The sequence below is a fragment of the Temnothorax americanus genome, unplaced genomic scaffold (assembly GCF_048541705.1).
Source record: "Temnothorax americanus isolate GAGA-0224 unplaced genomic scaffold, ASM4854170v1 Scaffold17, whole genome shotgun sequence".
NCBI lineage: Eukaryota > Metazoa > Arthropoda > Insecta > Hymenoptera > Formicidae > Temnothorax > Temnothorax americanus.
Window position 1 is genome coordinate 2,215,167 of NW_027509307.1, and position 22,402 is coordinate 2,237,568.

At 38.8% G+C, this 22,402-nt stretch overlaps 1 protein-coding gene across 1 annotated transcript; it reads left to right on the forward strand.

Annotated features, from left to right (window-relative positions):
* The first annotated feature begins 3,036 nt into the window (after positions 1–3,036).
* Positions 3,037–19,933, forward strand: LOC143895947 (uncharacterized). Its single transcript, XM_077403467.1, has 5 exons — positions 3,037–4,327; positions 9,575–9,813; positions 15,314–15,454; positions 15,680–15,817; positions 16,484–19,933. The coding sequence occupies exons 1-5, from the start codon at positions 4,009–4,011 to the stop codon at positions 16,685–16,687; spliced, it is 1,041 nt and encodes a 346-aa protein (XP_077259593.1). The 5' UTR covers positions 3,037–4,008; the 3' UTR covers positions 16,688–19,933.
* Positions 19,934–22,402: the final 2,469 nt, after the last annotated feature.

Genomic DNA, 22,402 nt, shown 5'->3' on the forward strand with positions numbered 1-22,402 from the left:
AGTTTATTTTATATAAAAAAAAGCACTAGAAAACATTGAAAAAATAAGAATTCTTAGCCATGTCAATATTATTTGTAGAGTCAATATATTTTGTGGGAAATCTGAGTTATAAGGCAATAAAAAGACTGCAGGCAGGTATATGTAGCGGTGAATGCTAAATAAAAGAATTGACCGAGACGACGTAATACGGTACCATTTGTAACGATTCTTTTTTCTTTTGTGATTTTTATTCTTTTCATTTTTTTCAAAAATATATCCTTCTAATCCATTACTTCAGAATTCTCGCGGTTTAATCCGGATAGACAGGTGTGTCGTATTTATAATGCTATTTTTGGTGCCATTTAATCGCCATAATTTATAAGTTATGTCGAGTTTTCTAATATTCTTTCTATTCAATTCAAAAAATTCCAGATCGTGACATGATAAATGTGATCTTTTCTTGAATATAGTATCAAAACCTTTTCGTAACTCATTATGGCTGACGAAACTAGACATAAAATTATTTATTATCTTAGCGAGTTTTTAGTAAGATAATATAAGAAGTGCCAATAATTGACAACATTTGTTAAAAACGGATGATATCAGAAATTTGATAAAAGGGGGCTAACCTCTCGAAAAAAATCTAATACGATTTTAAGGAACTTTGATAGAAAATCTATTGCGTTATTTATTGATTTATTACGTTAGGTGATGCAATCAAGGGCTTCAAATTTACAAGCCTCGCGTAGTTCGCTCGCCACTTTTTCGAGATGCACACACACACAAGTCGGAAACTATATTATATATAATATATGTGTATTAAAAATTCTTATCAAAACTGTTTTACATCAACAAAGTAATCTTCATTAATAAGATTTTTAATTTACATTTAATGATCAATCATAATGGAGAAACATACATTCTATATTATTGTCTCGAAGGTTATCCGTACAATTATTATAATTAATTTGTCATATTACGCAACTTCGAGAGCACGTGTGTTATATATAATTAACTCCACCACAATAATTAATTAAAAATCTCTCCTAAATCTTTCCGTCTAATTATAAATAACCACATCTGGACCACATATTAGACTAGATTCCTCGAAAATATTTGTCAGTCGGAATCCTATCTCGCACCGAGAATCCGGTGTTTATTCTGAGAAAATCCTTTCGGAAGTACAACCGATTTGTCACAGACGCGTGCATACTTCCAACTTCAGTAATACGGAGGTACGAATGTACGTAAGCATTCAAGAGCTAGTGAAAGGAGACGTCATCATTGACTCTAAGTGGGAGGTAAAAGAGGATACGAACGTAGTTTTGAGTGGGGAGTGTGTGCGTCGCGGTGAGAAAATTCGAAGCGCGAGAGGGGAAGAACCTGGATCACTTGATCAGGTGGAAATCTTCCCGTTCTGAAAAAAAAATTTCATCTGTATCGGATGTATACTTTGATTCATCAATTTTAAAAATTAATATGATGATTAATTGACATGCAACATGGAAAGAACTAACAGTATATATACAATTCATGAATCAAGTTTATTATATGCTAATATCAGATTAAACATTTTCAATAAGTGTATGAGATACTATTTTATTAAACATGATAAGAGAAATATAAATACACATACAAAAGTAATATTTCGTGGTAAGTCTTCGACTCTGAAGATCTTTTTATTCTGACAATGTCAAGATCTGACAACTGCCACGACACTGTGGCATGGGCAACCGCACGAAACATTGTAGTAATTACTATTAACGTCATCATGAATACTATCAGCATCATTGTTGTGTCTACAGAAATGTATGTGTACGTACTGACGTTGCCATGACGAAAGAATCGCGACCTACCATTATTAACATCGTTCATTAATGCCATGAACTTTTCGCAATGATAACGAAGATGCTACGGACGTACGAGATTCTCGACCGGGGATAACGAATGGTGTCACGCCTTCGTCGACAATTAGCGGAATCGCGCGTACGGCCGCGCTACTGACGCACACATTCATCTCTACAAGGCGGAATGTTCCTATGCTATAATTACCTTTATCGACAAATTCATTTTATCTGCAACAATACATTTATATGTTACGATTTTTACGAAGAAACCAACTACACGATAAATCAACTATGTACATTTCTGCGATATAAGGACTGAAAGAGCATTCACGTGCCGACGAGGATATTTTTCGCGTAATTACGATTTCAGTATAAAAACTAATCATTTTTATTTTAATCCTATTTTTATTATTATACTGAAATACGTTTATTCAACTAATTTATCTATAGGTATACTTAATATTTCTCTTGAATTGATTTTTTTTCCTCGAATTGAAACTCTATGTTAAGAATTTTTACTTTTATATACATTAAGTGAAATGGAGCAAAACAAGCAAAAATACAAATAATGAAAAAGAATAATAATTTATGAAATTATAGTTGTTGGAGCTATTTATAAATTAGCAAAATTGTGTCGTCTCTTCACGATATACTTGGAGCAAGGTCAATTTTTGCAAATATTAATTACAATAAATCTCAATATCCATTCGTGATACTTAATATCACTAGAGAGGCTCGAAAGATGAAACTACAATGTACGGCAGGTCGACCGTGAGTCGACGTTGGGTGACTATCGCCTACTACGTACACGTAGTGGGGGCAGATTAAGAGGGGATACCAAGTTGTTCGCGAGGAGTTATGAATGAGTCGCGAAGTCCTGAACTACCAGATCTCGTTGGTGGAGGGGGTAGGAGCCGCGTTGGAAACCTAACGCGTGCAGGAGGAGGGAAGAGATGATGGACGAAGGAGGTGGCGGCGGTGGCGACGTTGACGGTGAAGAAAAGGAGGAAGAATACGAATAGAAAGAATAGAAGACGAGAGAAGAGGTGAGCAACCACAAGCGCGGGTGATCGAGGAAGGGCGGGAATGGTGGGAGGATTGGCCGAAAGCGGGGTGCGGGCCACGTGCTTCGGTGACTTTACAATCGTATATAGGCACCGGTCGACGGAGTGGCCAGTACCATACACTGACAGTCATACACCGGGGGCGCACGAGGTGATAGAAAGAGTGAAAAAGCTGCGTCCGAACAGGAAGGAAGAGGGAGGAAGGAAGGAAGAAAGGGAAAAAAAGAAGGAAAGGGGAACGAAAGAGAATACAATAGATAAAGACTGTACACGACAGTGAGAGGTGATCTACGTACGTCCAAGGCAGACGGATAGACCTCCACTACCGTTCCCCCTTAGTTCGCTCAACTACAAGTTCGCTCCTACTATAACGACAAACGAACAATTTGCTTCGCCCGCCTTCTTAACCTGTCTATTCGCTTGATTGGCCGCGTCTCTCTTTCTCCGCACCTCATACCGTACGACAAATCGGAAGAGGGATAAATCATTCAGTGACCGTCCAGCATCTTTTGAAAGCAAACTTACCTTTTCAATTAGAAGTGTGAAACTGAGACACAACCCTGTAAAGGCGTGAAAAATACGATAGAGAGAGAAAACGGACAATTGGAAGCGGGGAAATATAACAGTGGAAGAGACAACCAAAGACGAAGAACCGTAAAAAGTAGAGAAAAACGCACGAGGGCCACCCCTAACAGTGTATCCCTCTAATTCTTTCTCTTCATCTTGAGTACCCCCGCCATCTTATCAAGCACCCACCCCCCTCCCCTCTTTCTCTCTCAGGATCCCACAACCCCTCTACCCCCCTCGTATAAGAATCAGTGCATCGCGTGTGCTGGGACCAGTGCCAAACGGATTGTGAATCTGTGCAGACTGTTTTTCGATTGTGACAACCCCTCAGGTAATCGGGAATCGGTGCGGTATCGTATGACGGAACACGTTGAAGCACACACGCACCGTCCATGTCTATATACATATATAGATATATAACGCACGTGTATCTATTGCTCGCATACATACATCGCTGACGCAAAGAGATTCCGCGAGGGATACGGCGCTACTCCCGCCTTCTGAGGCTGGTGCGTTCGCGAGTGCCCGCGTGATAGTGTTATGCGATCACGATGATTGTGAAGAACGCGTTAGAGAATCAATCGATGCCAATGGAGATCATACTCACCCGCGATCAGAGGACTACGTCCCACCGGGTCCATGGCGACCATACCATGCGAGTCAACGCGCTGACATCGGAGTCTGCGATCTCATCGTTGCAACAGACCAAATATCAAAACGACATCGTCACGAGATGTCATTGCGTCAAAGAGACAACCGCGAAAACGCTTAAAGGAGAGAAAAAGAGTGATTCGCACCTCATGCCAACATTTTATCACGACCGGAGAACGCGACATTCTAATGCATCCTCCAGCGTACTCAGATCTCTAAGTAAGTCGAAGTTACCATCGCACACATACATACATACACGCACATACACACGCATACACACATAAAACATCAGATTACACAGTAAGCTTAATGCTAGCAACGATAATTGTGCAAATAAATGTTAAAAATTAACATTATTTGCTACAACTAAACAAAAAATAAATTAATTAAAATTTTTGACCCAGAAATTTCCGATTAATACATTGCAGGTCGGAGCGTCATATATATTGAAGTATTTTAATGTAACATAAAACGAGTTATTAGCAGGTGCAATATAGATTGCCATACAAAAAAAATACTTTTACTGTGTCCTTAAACGGACATTATACTACATCGATTGATTCGAGATCGTGATAATTCAGCAAAATGTATTACGTAATTATTTTAATAATATTTCGGCTGTTGCATCGTACGGTTCTATCTTTGCAGCGTGGTCGTTGTCAATATAAAAGTTGCATCCTCTTTCCGGCTGCAAGGCTTTCTCCGAATTGATTTAGAAATCATATCAGGATTTGCTTTATTTGCATCAAGCCAGTTGTTTATACCCCTCACTCCTTACTAACCTCTCGTAACATCGACGCGAAAATATATAAACTGACTTCACAAGTATACCTATCTATTGGATATAATTGGTTGGACCTCCAGGATTCAGCCAAATTTTCCGTGAATTTCTGTATATTAGTCATAGATCCGAAATAAGAAATACCGATTCGTGTGTGAAAGTAGAGCTCAAGAATCCTATTACTTGGCTAACATCGATATAAACTTGATTATGACTCGTAAATCTGCACCCGGAGCGATGCGATTATGACCTGATGGTAAAACCCGCGTGTGTCTCGAAACCTTAATCATTGAACGGCTCGTATTGTGATAAGTATCATTAGACTGAGCTGTAAGTATACTTATCGGTCTACAAGTATGCGTGATTTTATTTTCTTCAGTTGCCAATGGAAATTTTAAACTTTTTATGTTAACTAATAAAAATTATAATTTTCTTACATAATATTATGCCATTCATTTATAATACATTAAACTCTACTGTATAATAATATAAATAATGCTTTTGATTCGTAAGCATCACTGTACAAAAGAATACATTGTATATATTAGATTCTTAATTACTTTTTTAATTAATTAGCAATGTCTCAACATAAATTTTTGTGTAGAAATGTATACTAACTCTGAATATTTTCTTTTCGCGTATCGGTAAGATAAAAGATGCAATATACATTATATAAACGTGATATTACACTTTTTTTTTTATTCGGTTCATTGTCGCTCATGTCATTCTCTTTTGCGACTTTGACGTCATTTTCGAGCATGCCGATGAACGCGTATTAGTCATCCGACTTGTAACGGTCCTCCTTATCGATTCTTCGTTTACAAGTTTGCGAATCTTTTAAGTCTATACGCGTTTTCATTTGCTGTCTTATCTGCCTCTTCCAAATTCTCAGTAAAATCGAGAAGGATGTATAATAGAGAAGCTCTAGATTTCCCGGAATGAATTCAAAACACGGCACGTGCCAGGACGTGCGGTATATTTGCCTCCGTCCGCCCACCTGTTGAACAGCTAGGGTCCTACAGGTGGTTTAAATCCTTAGGTTCTACGAACCGTGAAAAGCTGAACCTCTGTAGAGGTTCATCTTTTAAATATCTGGGCTAGATGCCCAGATACTTTTGTACTTCGAAATCAGATGATATATGGGCATTAATGTCGCTCTCATTCTCAAGCGAGACGAAACCTCTTTTTACTCTTTTAGAACAAGTCGACAGGGTGATACAATTTCGTGTTTACAATAGCGGTGACTTTCACGCGCCATTCTTTTATGACAACGAAAAATTGACGGAGAATAATCTATAATAAATTGTCAAACGTATATGCGCGCCGCGTATTGCGACCTACCGCAACGTGCCTCGGTCCGTAGACACGAACGGAAGAAAAGGGAGTAGCGGGTCGGGCGTAATGGGGTATAATTGTCGCGAGCAATGCGAGGACAGTGCGTCATTACCGCATTTTTCACCGTCTTTCTTGTTGGCCGACAGCAGAGATGCGCTTTGCACCGGTGTTCACCGGCTTTGTGCGCGATACTTTTTTCAACGCGGCCGCGGGTTCTTAGGAATTTCGATGGAACGCCGTCGTTGAGAGTCGTCGTTGAGGTAGGCCCTCGCGGTATCGTCGATATGGTAGACGGTACCAGGGAAAGTATAAAGGAGGGTAAAATGGCGCCAAAGCCTATCTGCCGAATGTTTCGAGGACTAACTATTCTTTATTGATAAAATAGCAATTGCGCGACGAGAAAAGAATATATATTTAATATATTTATATTTAATCTCCATATATATATATATATATATATATATATATATATATTTTTTAGAGAATCGTGCAGATAGGGAAATATTTGTTACATACGTATATATGTTAAAAAAATAATGTTTGCCAATAATAGTATATCGACAACAATATAGTTTTCCGCCATACGGCATATCGACGTATTTCTGCGGAAAACAATTAAAGTCGCAACGCATAGTTCCTGGATTAGGTAAACACAAAAATATAAGTTTTGAACGACAAGATCGCACACGGCTTTAAATTTCTTTCTTCTCGAGAATGAGAATTTATCTGAAAGTATGCCTGTATCATCGTATCCCTTTCTCCGCTGACAAAATTGACCGATCATGGAGCACTAATCGCATAGCAATTAAACGTCCGAGGAGAGAAAAAAAGGCGCAGTAATTAAAGAAATAAGAGAAAGTAAACGATGTCTTTGAGCGACGAGTAAGGAGATCCGGATAGCCGAGATCATTTACGTGGATCACTGTGAATTTTGCGGCGCAATAAAAATACTTTGCAGTATGAATGGTGTTGGTCTTAGGAATCGATACTCGGAGTAGAGAACGGAGGAGAGAGAGAAGAGAGAGAGAAGAGAGAGAGAGAGCGAGAGAAGGGGAAGCGAGAGCAATCGCGAGAATCGGGAGAGCTCTAGAGATATCTCGAGGCAGATAGAGCAGAGAGAGCGAGAGAGATATATATCGAGATCTCTTCCTCTCTTATCTCTCTCTCTCTCTCTCTCTCTCTCTCTCTCTCTCTCTCTCTCTCTCTCTCTCTCTCTCTCTCTCTCTCTCTCTCTCTCTCTCTCTCTCTCGATACGGTCTTTTTCGCATATGGGCGAAAAAAGTGCAAGTTGCAAGTATACACGTGTTTCTCCTAACATCATTAGCAGACATTAATTGGACGTTTTCCGCCAGGATTATATCGCCCCTTCTAAGATACTTCTTCTTTTTCTTCTTTTCTACTATTATTTCCGTGAAAATAAAGTGCAAAAATGTGTTTTTATCGATTCGCCGTCGTGTATTATGCAACTATATAGTTACGAAAAGAAGGAATCGAGGCAACGTTTTACAATACACGCCATCGCAACTATAATAACTACATGAAAATTCACGTAATTTAGCTTTTATTTATTTCTTATTTCGCGAATTAGGCGTTGTGTGACCGATCTGCATTAAAATACGGATTCCAGCACATAGACTAGGCGCGCAAACAAATTTAACGTTTAGCGTCTTTGAGATTTGGTTTTATAAACTAGTAGCGAATCGTAGCGTGTTTCGTTTTTAAAAATTATGGCAATGTTGTCGCCGCCGTTGGCCGACACGGTTTTGCGTCGTCACTTTGGGGCGCAAACTTCCCTGCGGCAAATTGCTCTCTCATCGCAACGCAGAACGCACTTAAGAGCCGCTCATTAATATGCGTTAAGTGTTCGAGGCGTCTCCCCATGCCCCGTCCCACTCCTCGTTTTCTCTACATCTCGCTCTTTTTCCGTCTGCATTTCTGTCTCCCTTCGTTTGTACGGCGCGTCCGTCGGCTCCATCATGCGTTCATGCACATTAAAATTAAATTCGTTAGCGCCTGCGGATGGTACGACACACCTCCGGTTTTCAGTCGCGCGCTTACCCGTCCAGTCCAACTATAACGATATAAATTAAAAACCTGAACTTGTGTAAAACTTCAACTCAATACTTTAAAATGACATTTTTTTACTGATCGGAAAATACAACATGATACTCCGTTATATTTGAAACACGATTAATACTGTCAAATAACGATGATAAAGTCAATCAACAAAAGAAAACAGCTTTTTATTGTACAAATTTTCTTATTATAGATCACGATTGACTTCAGAGAAGAGAAAGAAGACACACAATCCGATATAAATACGATAGAATTTATAATGTTGACAAATGTAGAATGTCATATCTTATGAAAATCGATTTAACTTTAAATCAACAATTACACTTAGCAGTGTATGTTCAATGCGTGCATTATTTGAAACCTCTTCGAAACGGCGGTAAAGGGAGAGAGAGAGAGAGAGGACATGGATAAAATGCAGGCAACACGTCGTATGCGGTAGTCTCCCGTCGTTATACATCCTTCAAATGCGTACGCACAACTGTTGATGGTTTGTCGTCGTACCGCTGCACGTGATCTGAGGCCCCTCATCAAGGGTCGTAACTCGCGTAATAATGCGACGACGAATTCGCGGGAACGTAATTCGACGTGCGGTGATCTTGAAACTGCCGGATGATCATAAGACGGTCCCGATCGGAATCTACCATTTAGGCGCTTACTATCGACGAGTGAATCCCCGAGGGTGGAAACGGAGGGCCAATGAGCCGGAAGCTCAATGATAATTTCACGCAGGCATCTCGCGCGCTCTCTCACGTTAAATCGTGATTACCACCGAACATTGAGCAGTATCTTCGATTTGTCCCTTTTTTCTTAAGACTCAGACAATTCCGTTAATGATGCCCCTACACAAGTTAATCTTCATCACGGAATGGGTTCAATCCCATGGCACTCGGTTCGTCGCTGCGGATCTTCGATGGAACTATATTACTGTAACTGTTTCCGCAATCTTTACCAAACTTACTACTGGATATACAATGTACTGAAATAAACGGAACAATAAAAGCATTAACGTGTAAAAACGAAAAACGCGCCTCGTGAATCGCTCTGAATGTTCGATGTGTAAATGGAAACACTCTTTAATACGATGTCAATTGCAATTTCATCCAAGAAACTCAAATAATTTAATATTTACTTAGCCAGTTATCGAAATGGCACTTTAATAGCATATAGAATAAAAGCGGATTCCACATTGTGATCGATAATTTAATTATAATTTAATGTATATAATAAAGACCGTTATAGGACAAGAAATCTAAGGTGACTATTTTTGTTTCCAGGGTTAGGCAGTGCCTTGTTGATTCTGCTAGCGCTGTCGGTGCAAAGTGCCCCAGTAATGAATTCCCCGAACAAAACGGACGATATGAAATGGGTGAATCCCTGTGGCGTCTCTACCAAATTACGAACAAACGGCTCCAATCCGGACATTGCTCAGTTGGAGGACCATGATCTCCTCAACCAAATAGTACTCCAAGCGAGAACGGCGTTGAAGCATGCGCAGCTTTTTAGAGATGAATTTGTAAGTAACAGAATACATATTTCTCTCTTTTTTTCGCATTGTCGTCCTCTTCGAAATATTTAGCTACGTATCTTTTTTCCATGCTTATCGTTATAATTCACGTCGATACGATATCGGTGGTTTTATTGAAGAATTAAGCTCATCAATATTCTTCGATAATTACTGGTATGACCTCTGGAAGGGGATTGGAGTGAGGGAACCTCGAGCGGAAGGCGATTATGGTAGTACTTCCGGTCATCCAAACGTTCGATCGCAGTTCCACGAGTCACATAGATCTTTGAAGAAGCTTCCGATCTTATAAATCATGCCGCGTCTTTACGTTATTCGAAAACGTCTCATTAAATGAATTTATTTTTGCTTATTGTAAAAATATAATGTAATAGTATGTAATAGTAAATATTACAGCTCAACTTTGCAATATCGATTTGATTACACTTCTTATTTCAAATTACAATAAATTCGCATTGAAAATTTGTTGAATTTATATTAAATATATTAAATTGAACAGTCTTTAATTACATTATATTTTACCTAACAATACGTTAATTATCTATTCTTTATTCTCAATTATTTATTCAGCTATTATGCTTCTTAAAGTTGTAACTGTGTTTTGGATTCTAAAAATAGTAATCGATTTTATGAGGCAAATAAATACATAGCGAGAAATTTTTGTTTCGAAAGAATCTTCCCAACCAATCGTACCTTATTATCTATGGCCAAGGACAATAAATCACGCACCAGACTCGAGCGGTTTCTCAAGGTTTCTCTCTATAAGAGCAATCCAAAAAAAGAGACTGACTCGAAAACCGCAGAAACAGAGGTGATGTTTTGCATTCCAAATTTCATCCGTTTTTCAAGAAAGATTATCCTATATCTTTGTGTAATCCGCTTTTGTGTAATCCGCTTGAAACGCAACTCCGTTTGTTGATTTCGCGTGTTTCAATAACATGTGAGAAAATTTAGACTTCCAAAAAAGAGCAAGAACCGAGAAAGCGCCAGTCATTAACTCTTAAACGATTGCGTTTCGCCAAGTTATGATATCCAGAAATAGACACCCATGATTGATCGCAGATATCATTTAAGACCAGACAAAGACCGACCTCCACTCGCGCGAACGGTGTTTACCTAGGTGAAGCGGGTATATGACCGAGTAAATTATCATTCGTCGCGTGCATCGAGAAAGGGTATTTCTGCCTCTTCACGTTATAGGGCCCGTTTCGCCCTGCGGCTCCAGCTGAAGCCTTGGTTAAAAAGCGTTCCCGTTACATCATCGCGCGGCGATACCGGATACCGATGTTTTTCTAAGTCAGCGCATAATTCGATATCATACCGGCCGCGCACAACTCTCGTTCCTACCCTTGGACAAGAAAGACAATAACTCGCGCACGTGTAAATGCCTCGCCACTTGCGACATGTGAAATATGGCATGGAAAAGGAATGAAGTCACAGTTGAACATGATGACAGGGAAGAATCAAGTTTCTCTCCTCTCCGACTCGGCTCTATCCTCGCGGCGAGGCTAACAGCTCCAGGGGCGCCTTCCTCCACTGATATCTACTTGCGGCGACACACTGTCTGGTGGTCCAGTGTCTTCACCGTCCTCAACACTCGTTATCGGTTCACCGTAGGCCGTCTACCGGCTCTCAGGGAGAGAAAGGAGTAGATTAGCCAAGGATACCGAGAACGGCGGAAATCTTACGACCAATGTATCTGTCGCGCGTGTGGCAAACGACAAAGAAAGTTTGCGGCGGACCTCGCAATCTTTTGCAACTGATGGAGCCACTCTCGCGAGTGGCTTCCGGGATAATTGAAAATCTTTAGAGCACAATCGTCAACTCGCGATCATGGATCTATCTGTTGCGTTTCGTCGTATCTTTCTGCCGTTTGCTTTATCTTCAAACTTTCATTGTTTCGTCACGATGCACGGCGGTTCATCGTCTTTATACGCCGCCTGTGAGTAATTTATAAATCGAGTTCAACCGTCCGCAATATTTGCAAATCGCGATAGCGACGGACAACGTCTACGTTTTCGCGCGTGTGCAGACGCGCCAGTACGTGAAGGAATCGGATAAAATATCGGAAGCGGAGGATTCCAATAAATCAGAATCGGAAGCTGCCCCTCTCCACCGCGTATGGACACCTATACGCTACACTGGCACGCCGCCTGCATACTAAAGCCCAGACCGGATATACAACCTGTCAGTGCATGTATACTTGCCTCGATATATACGACACATATCTCCTATCATGGTATGCTGCTGTATTTCCATGTCCACTCGCGTCGTTTCTCTACGCGGTGACATATTTTCCGGACGCGTAATCCGCGTGATGGCCATCGCGATCGCGTGAATTCTCAATTTATCCTTATAAAGTCATATAAGAATAACATTCGTATAAATATTATCACAACGATCAGAATTAACTTGATAACAATGTTTCTATATCAGGAGAAAAATCTAAGAATCTGCACAATCAATATAATACTACTCAAAGTTCAGCAATAACATTTATAGAAATTATTGACGGAATTGTCAAGAAATTTCATAGGATGTATCGATATCGCAAACCATTCGATTGGGTCTCGAAACGTCGCACCGAAATTTTATAACTTCTAATAAGCGGTACAGCGGTGAAGCCGCGCTAGAAGAAAGACTGAAAGGCTAATTGATTTTGACGGGTCCTCGGCAGCGCCGCGCCGCGCGGAGAGCCATACCTATTCCTGCCAGCCTACTTCCTGCCAGCTTCCAGCCCGGTTTTACGATTATTCGTGCTCCAGTGTGGCCGACGAGACTTTTACGAGGCACAAAAGACCCGCGCCACAGATTTGTCCGCCGCCAGTGGTTGTTAGCGACAATTCCTTTCATTCTACCCTTTTTGTTCCGCTTTACCACCTTTTCCCGTGCTCGTTCCCGCTCTCTCTCTCTCTCGCAATCTCTCCTCCGTATTTATATATCTCGCAGCGAAAATGTGTGAGGAATATTCAAGCGTTTCGAAGCGCGAAACAAAGATCACGGCGATTGTTTTGGAACTTTGTGACTTCCAGCACCGTTTTCCGTATCGCGTTAAAACAAAGATTTGCCGAAGTATCGATTCTCAAGCGGATTGAGAGTCACCACGTGAATGTAACTAACACATCATAAAACGCGACGATAAAAACGAGTTCTTTTCGGCACCTGAAAGGAGGAAAGGTGGACGCAGGCTTAGGAGAGAGCTCTATTCGTATAGGTAGACGCGTAGGTCTCGCTAATGTATTTATTAGAGGACTGCTTACACACACAAAATTATCGTAAAATTCCATTTAATTACCCATCAGGTTCCTCATTACGTATACCTATACGCCTAGGAAGCTTTGCGTTATTATTAGCAGTAACAGTCGATGACGCAATTAGTGGCCGGCCACTTGTGTATTTAATATTTTTCGATACAAAGTAATGGGCCCAAAAGATATTTTTGTATTCTCTTGGACGCTTTCGTAACGACCGGGGCGTGAGAAGGGCCGATCACTGATCGGCGCGCGAGTGGCCGCAGGTACACGAGATCGAACATGCCATAACGAGGGAATGAATTTAATGAATGACTACCGCGATGCCGCCTTTCTATGGGCTACCCTTGCCAGCCATGAATTTCCGCCGCTTATTGTCGTGCCTTCGAAATCCATTTGTCGTCACGTATGCTTACTTTCCACTCGGCCGTGTTGATATTTTCGTTCATTAACCTGCACGCGAATTTGTAAGCTTATTTTTCCGCGGCGTCATGAACGATAGATAGGAAGACAGTCCTCGAGGGATATATGATTTATCAAGCTACGCAATCGTGGTTCTTGGCAGTGTGGTTCTCAGGAATGTTGTTTGCGATCGAATGTATTATCGCACTCGCAGGTCGTACGAGAGTAGTGAGAGTAATATCGTACGATGATTATTTCCATTCCCGCTTGAGATAATGGTGCACGCAATGCGTTATCTGCACTGAAAACAATCCAAGATATGAGATCAATGAGATCGAATCATTTTTCCACATGCGCACGTACGATATGCAGCAATATTTACCAGATAATATATATTAATGTAAAATGTTAACATCGGAATTCTTTTGTGAGACGGTTGTTTGAATCTTCAAACCCATATCGCAATTGTTTGTCATAACATGATGAGGCCGATGACCTACTCCATAGCCTCGAAGGCTTGCAAGACTGTCAATGCATCAAGATACATATAACATAAACGCAAGACTACAAAAAATTATGTAATTATCGTACGATAAAATTTCATTTTACAAAATAACTGTTATAAATTAATATTTATTAATTAATATTTATTAATTCTTTTTAAAATCTGATGCCAAGTGCAACGGTACAATTTCCTATATCAAATCACGATATCAAAATGGAATACGAGAAGTGACTTCCAATATGTTACGCAAGCTGCAGCACGTTTCCCTCGCTCTCTATTTCTCGCGGCACTTCCCGGCTCAACGGGTGATTCATAATGACTCGTCCGATGTAAGCGATCCCTGATGGGACAATTGGCGTGTCTCGGCCGGCGCCCGGGTTTCCAAGTAATTTCTGGGTAAAGGACTAAGCTGACTTTTGTTAGCTGACCCATCCCGGTATTCCCGAAAAGTCAGCGTGCCGTCGTCGCCGCGCCGCCACTCGTGGCACGCGCGTTCTCTCGCATAGACAACCGACACGAACTGCCGTGCGTTACTCACGCGGCAGTTCGCACGGCCGGCTGCGTTTTCATCGTACCAGGAACGAGGGATATCGAGAGACTGATCGTATACGAGGTGTTGCACGACGTATAATCGGTGACTAAACTCACTGACATCCAGTGGCGTCGCTTAGCTGCGCTACCGCGCGAGAAATTAACGCGAGCGAATCGGTACTTGCCGCTGGCAATAGTGCTGGCACAATTGGCGAATACCTGGAAATATACAATAAGAGCAGCGCGGTGCACTAGTCCGTTATCCTTTCGCGAAGTGGCAATATAAAGTGACAGTGAGATACACCGCTGTCAAGATACACGAAGCGCCAAACGCTGCTGTATTGTATTCGCATTATGTTTTTGTTGAATCATATATACTTCTGTCCTTAAGAATATTTTTCATTAAAAAAAATGTACAATATTGCATCAAAACGTATTAGATTATAAAGAAGAATATTAATTAAACAAACGGCTTCCTGTTAAATAAACGATTATATACAACCTATAACAGAATGACAACGACATGATTTTACACATGCATGTCACGTATCGTTTTACATACCCTAATCCTTAATCTATTCCTGTGCGCAACGAATATGAAAGATATGCAGAACGATGTAGCAATAATGCGACACCCACGCGGAATAATTTTTCTCAAATTTCCGCGAGATTGCAGCGCGCTAAGAGGACGACGATGAGGAAACCTGATAGTCCTGCATATCTTTCTTCGATGCTGCGGTTCCTTTTTTGAGAGAAACGACGCATCTAATCATGCCCACGTTTTTCTTCTATGATTTTGCAGATCAGACAAACTTTCAAGACGGACTTCGGCAGCGTCCACAATTTGTGGAGGAAAAATCATTACGCTTGGCTGCCTACACGATCTGAAATACCCAAAGAACTGGGAGAAGAGCTGGATAAGAAGCATCTCGAGAAACTGGAAGTACGTGATGCTTTCAATAATATTAGTTTATGACGCTTTATCTACCTGCGTAATTATTACTAATAATTTATTAGAATATAATTTACTAGAAATATATATACATATTTCTCTAATGCATCTTTTTTTCAAATACATATTTCTTTTTCGCGACATATATTGTATGTGTATAAATAACTACACGCATTATGAATGGATGATTAACAGTTCGGATTTATATATTTTTAGATTAACACGTCTCTCGTCGATGCGTATGAATATATGCAAAAGTATGCGGTAGGCTTGGAGCAGGTAGTTTTGGATCAGAAGGATTATCAGCCTAAATATCATCAGAAATTCACAGAAGCCGAATGGAAACTTCGAGCGGTAAGTTTAGTTTCCGGATCAAATTCCGTTATCCTTCTATAAGTGATTATGCTAAGCCGTGAGCATTCGACCTGTCGCTCTTTCACGGCGTGCGGTATAAAAAAAAGCTGCAGTGCGCGACTTTCGCAATAACATCGGTACAATTAGCCTGAATTATTCTGCCTTCTGTTGCCGCAAGCACGATGAAAGACGTTTTGCCAAGTTTTACGATCGTTTTACGTAAAGGTTGAGACGTTAAAGATCGTCGCTAACTACCATTTTATCGACCATTCCGGCGAATGGCTTTGAGCGCGCTCAAATTCCTGTAGAGTTTCCTCCGTTTTTTTTAGTCATTTTTGATGAGCATCGTCGACTTCGAGAACACAGATTCTGAAGGATGATCACTGCAGAAAAATCAGTCATCTTCTATTGAAAATTATTAACATTTATATCAATCTTCGTACTTACAAGATACGTTCGTTACTTTTGCGATCAACTCTAAATTAGTAATTAAATTTATAAAATTAGAGCAACTTTACATAGATATTAAAAATTGCAAATTGTCTGTATAAGTCTTTGCTTTAATATCTTCATTTTTAATTAAAAAATGTTATTACATTAAATGTACTCGTATTATCCAAGTGTATTACAAGTGTCTCTAATATCCTGATACTTTTCTCTTCTCAGGTTCTCTGTGAGATCCAAGTCGCTTTAGAGGAGCGTAGCGTTACGCGACGGCCGGATGTCACTCGAGATGTCATGACGTCTGATTTCCGAACGATGACGGATATGACGTTCCGTGATCTGCGTGACTGGCTGATTTTCCGAGAATACATGAATGGCCTCGAATACGTGATACAAGTGTTTTCGCACCTACGCCTACGTTTGTAATCGGCGCAAATCCTGAAGATCTGTACGGCAAAAGCCGAAGAAGGACTACCAAGCGATGTCCATCTCTCATCTCAGAAAATTAACGCGGTCATTGACGGCTTCATTTTCTTGAGATGATATTGGGAAGAGGATAGAAGGGACAGAGAAAGAGGATCATCTTCTGATTATCAAAATATCTCATTATCGGAAGAGCACAATTTTAACGAAATGTGTCTTTGCAATGAAGATCGGGCTATTCGTTGGTATCGACGATGAAAATTGATTGATATATTGTCAAACCAAATGATATATCGCATCATAATGTCCATTAATGTATTAAGCTTCTATGATAATTTTTGAGATAGAAGTGCCATCAATACTCTTGACACCTCATCACCATCCTCTTCGACGCTCTTTGATGTCACTTTGTGCGGTGCTGCATGTAGAACAGAATGAGGAAGAATAGGAAACAAAGATTTAAAAACCGCATCGTTATTGGTCCATTGGCTTTCGCCGTTTCAATTCACGGCCACATACACAATAATCATGCGCATATTCACATATCACACAAGCTATGATTTCGCGCGAAGATGCCGTACAATGTGAGTGTGTATTTGATCTTATATATGAGAAAGAAAGTAGGGATAGATAGATTCAATAGCTCAATTGTTCAACATTGAAAGTAAAATAACTCTCGAGATAACAATCAAGTATCACGGTTATCTTACAATCTAAGAACGTGATATCCGTTCCCTTTTTTTTCGACACATTATTAATATTGAACGTGGCCGCGATTTAATTAGCTCGATTTTCAGTAAAAACTTAAGATTCTTAATAATACTTTTCAATATAAATAATATTTGTAACAATCACTGCTACTATAAGCGATTGTTACAAATAAATAAAAAATACAAATTTTAAAAATATCGATCAATCGATAAAAGTTATCACACAAAAATTTCATGAAAAATTTTAAATTGATTTCTCGCGTGATTATATCCACATAATATTTTGCTTGTCATATAGTGGTTTGAACATATGAACACTTATGACACTTATCACGCATTCTATGCTCAAAAAATAGGAAATAATAAGTTGAGAAAAGAGCTAGCTAGGGGGAGAAATATAATATTGTTGTAAGGTTCATAATAAAATATGATCTTTTGAACCTTGCAGTAATTTAGTTCTCTCATGATTAAATGCGTATTACATTATGCACACAAAAATCCCACATTAAAAGGCCTCTCATTAAAAAGGCCTCTCTTCGCGAGCGATTCATACAATCTTATATAATAATTTATTGACTACTTATATATGTATATATATATGTACGTTTGTATATAATATGATATTATATACAATACATAATATCATATTGCATATAACTAATATATATATATAATATTAGTATATCCATATTTATTCAGATTATTTATTTTATTTTTATAAAGATTTTACACTCCGATTAATTGTATTTAAAGTATCTAGTTGAGCTTAAAAGTGCCTAGTGTATATGAAAGAGAGAAAGCTATATCACAATTAAAACTCCTTACATACATGCGATTATTTCGTCTGTGTGTACGGAATTTTATTATCACAATATTACTATCATCGTGCAAAAAGAGAAGAATGCATCCTCGCGACGAACATCATTATGTGTCGCGCTGTTGCTACTACTTCTCTTCTTGACGTACCTTCGCAGGGTATGAGAACTCTAATCAGAAACTTAAGGAGGCTCGTTAATTTCGCACTTTTGATCGCAATTATTTTACTGGTAAATGAGATTCTTCTAGTATTATATTTTATTATTTTTTTAAAAAATATTCTTTTACGTAATCTTTTTTTTATGCCGATATCGACTTTTTATTAATAATATGCGAGACTGTAGAAGACTATTGGCAACAGGGTATATTACGAAGATTTTCTTCAATCGATTCAAATTTACAATTTTATTCATGACAATCGATATATAGATATTTTCTTAACGCATAAGATATATATATATATTTTTATATCATCATCTATTCCATTTCTAATATTTTTATAAATTCCTAAATTAATTAAAACATATTTTCTCACATATATACACCTTACGCCATTGCAGTCTTCAAAACAATACCAGAAGAATTTTTTTGGTACTTACGATTCATAGTCGCGTAGCCAATCTTTTCTAAAAGATTGGTCACGCTAAAAAGTTACTGTGCGATCATTTGCAAATAATAACGTATCGAGGTGTGTACTGTCATACTTAATTTTCACATCAGTAGCAACATGTAAATCATATGTACAAGTTCGAGATATCATCGACGCAATTTTAATGCGTAAATCATTATTTATATACGCACACATGCATCGCATAAAATATATTTTTATTTTCTTATCATCGCGTCTGTGATATGCATCCTAGAACATCCCTCAGGCGACTAATTGTTCATTTCCGAATCGATCCACGCTAGCTTCCGTTCCGACAGAAAAAAAAGAGACAGAGAGAAAAAGCGAATGGAAGAAAAAATGGGAAAAGAAGAGAACAAATAGCTGCAGCTAAATGTTTCTATTTCAAACTTCGATCTCATTACTTGTATTATTCCTATTTTATTATTTATTATTTTAAAATAATGTGACATTATAGTTTGTAGATCTTTATAAATGTTGATCCTTCGCGCACATATACTGATAAGTTAATTATTTTATAAGTATTCTTTTTAGAGACAGAAAATATCGTCGCAAAAGTTATTTTGCAAATTTTAATAAAAATACGTTTTTCTAAGAAATAATGTAGCAATATTGAAGATCCGAAAGTCGATTAATATTAAAATTGTTTTCTAAGAATAGATTTGATAACTTTTATACGCTTTGAATTGATCTCTGTCTCTTTTTATTACAACTTAAATTGTAAAAATGCATAGAACACATAAGTAATTACCAGTGTGACAAGCTATATACGATCTTCAAATGTTTTCATTTATTGCAAAATTAAGTAATTCCGATAACTGTAAATAAGAAGATATCGTGCAGGACCGTAAAAATAAAATTTTAATGATAGGATAATTGCGTTCCATATATTGCGACACATAAATTAAATTTGGATTAACTAATGCAATCGCTTCATATAATGTACACAAATGATCTGATAATATAGTTTAATGTAGTAATAAACTGCAAATTATATACAATTTTATGTATGGATATGTAATCTAAATACGGGCTTCTCTCTCTCCTCAGAATGCCCGTTCTGTTGTAGCATATTAAACCAAAGACCATTCGAAATCTTGTTATTATTTTAATATTACCTTTTTCATCCCCCCTCAATATAATTTCCTCTAAAGAAAGATGAATTCAAAACACTTAATAAAGTGTTTCACATCTAAAGAACAAATATTAATTAATTATATTAGTTTACTAAAAAAGTATACTAATCAAATTCAATCAAATGGCTTGACGTGCAATAAGTTTTACTTGTCTCTAAATTTTTTAGATGTTATTTTATGCACGTTTCATTATTTGCTTTTTAGTGAGTGTATTAACAAAGCAATTCTTTGATCATTGGCACGTGTTGCTCGAGCATTCGAGCTCGAATATTTCAACCTGACCAAACAGGATTTGCCTTTTCCCATGATCAGTGTCCGATGCCGTGTCTCCGTAGCTGTCGACGTCGTCGGTGTTTGAGAGGAAACGCGTAAGTACATGATCATCGGCCAGGGTACGGCTCTGTTCCAAGCCGCCGTGTTTGCCCACGCTGTTAGCTCATTGTCATCGTTCGTCCAACTTACTTTCTCATAAGGATTTCCACTTCTCTCGTGCTGATTCTGTGTTTAACAATCCCTACCCGCCTTTCCTTTGGTATTCTCATCCAGGTGGTCTCCCGAGCGCCGCCAAGGTGTCAATGTTTTGCCTAGCCATTAAGATCGTTAGCCCATCTACGCTGCGTTTGACAGCCGAAAAGCGATACGATTCAAGAATTTTATAAGAAGTTGGGATAATTGCTCGGTGTAAAAAAGTACTATATTCTTCGGCGTGTAGTAAAATACGGTACCAAGGAACACTTTTTATAAGTTTCTCTTTGAAAACTAATTTTTTTCAACATTCTTTATACTACAGCCAACAATATACATAGGTAATATATATTGTTAAAATTAGAATTTTTAAAAATATACATTATAGTTATTAAAATAATTCCAATTGCAGACAACATTATATAGTAATTATATACAATGTGATAAGTAAGACACTGTAATAACTGCATCAAACGACTTCGACTCCGAAGCCCAGAAACATATTTGTTAAACGAATAAGACATCGATGGCGGTCGGTGAATCTCCTGCAATGGAATTCGAAAAGTCCGGCGCATACATACCATCGGAAAGGAGCATCAAAGAAGAATGGTGCGCCAGTGTCTTCGCCGGTGGCACAGGTAGGGATCGACGATCGAATCTCACAGGGCGAGATATGAATGAGACGTGAGAAGAGGCCGAAAAGATCGGTCAACGCTATGAATGGCTGGGAAAACTGCGACGTTTTTTATCCTACGGAACGAACACGCTTTACCTCTTCTTCGTTCCTCCTACTACTATTCTTTCACGTTTCTCAGTTGCTCCATCAACGGCGGCGATGTGCCGACCGGTGATCCTTTTGCACTTCGCTCCAAATGAGTCCTGAGAGTGGTCCGGAATCTAGCCCCCGCCGTTGCCTCGGGCAAATACTTCGGCTCCTTTCAACTCGAAAAAAAAAAGAAATATACCAGACCTCGTTGTAATTAGGATAGTGCGCCCGCATGGACAGCTACAAGGAGTCTCTCTCTTTCTCTCTCTCTCTCTCTCTCTCTCTCTCTCTCTCTCTCTCTCTCTCTCTCTCTCTCTCTCTCTCTTCGTCACTCACTATTCATTCTTCTTCATCACCCGCTATGTAACTCGCCCTGTCCTTCTTCGTCCTCGCCTCGTCGCTATTCGTCTCGAATACCTGAAGGCGTTCTCCCGCTAAGTTTCTAGTGACCCTCAAGACAACTTTCAATAATGTCAAGACAAAAGGTTTCAAAAGTTGAGTAGTTTTCGCAAGTTACTGCGGCTTACCCTTGGAAACAGACAATCGACTGTGCAATCAAAATGTCACTTATTGTATATCATATAATTATTTACTAGCGCCTTACAATATATACGTATATATTGTAACTCAGGTATTATTTTATTGTTAGAAAAATTTCAAAATGTTCACAAAAAATATAAAATAACATATATATACTTTTGCATTTGTACGATATTCGTTTTATAAAGTAATCATAGAGCCCATTGATTTTTTATCCGATACTGGCGAAAAAGTGCAGAGGGTGAATTTTTTGTATTCGCCAATCAAAATAACCTGAGGAAAACGAGCATGGCACACAATCATTCTTAACTACCGCTGATTGAGGGGCGGTGTTGTGCTAATAGGTTTCATCCCTCGCTCTAAAACAGTCTAGATTTATTTCACGACTAATTTTGCCTTGTTAGCCGATAGGCTAGTACAAGAGGTCTATCCTTATTTCGTCAACAAAACACACGCATGTCCCTCATCATGATTAAATAGATATTAATGGCGGTTGCTTCAACTATTCGTTTTCATACGCATATCATGTTTCGAATATTACTTCTAATTCTTTTCGTTATATATCTTAATGAATTAAGTTATTTGGCATTACAATATGTGTTAAATTCTTCGATCAATAAATTTATATGTAATTGTTTCAATTCTTTTTTTCATTGA

Excerpts from the sequence above, each read along its gene's own strand:
- LOC143895947 (XM_077403467.1), top strand. The coding sequence starts at position 4,009 with ATGATTGTGAAGAACGCGTTAGAGAATCAATCGATGCCAATGGAGATC. Across the intron at positions 4,328-9,574 it reads CAGCGTACTCAGATCTCTAA|GGTTAGGCAGTGCCTTGTTG; the intron begins GTAAGTCGAAGT and ends TTTTGTTTCCAG. Across the intron at positions 15,455-15,679 it reads AGCATCTCGAGAAACTGGAA|ATTAACACGTCTCTCGTCGA; the intron begins GTACGTGATGCT and ends ATATATTTTTAG.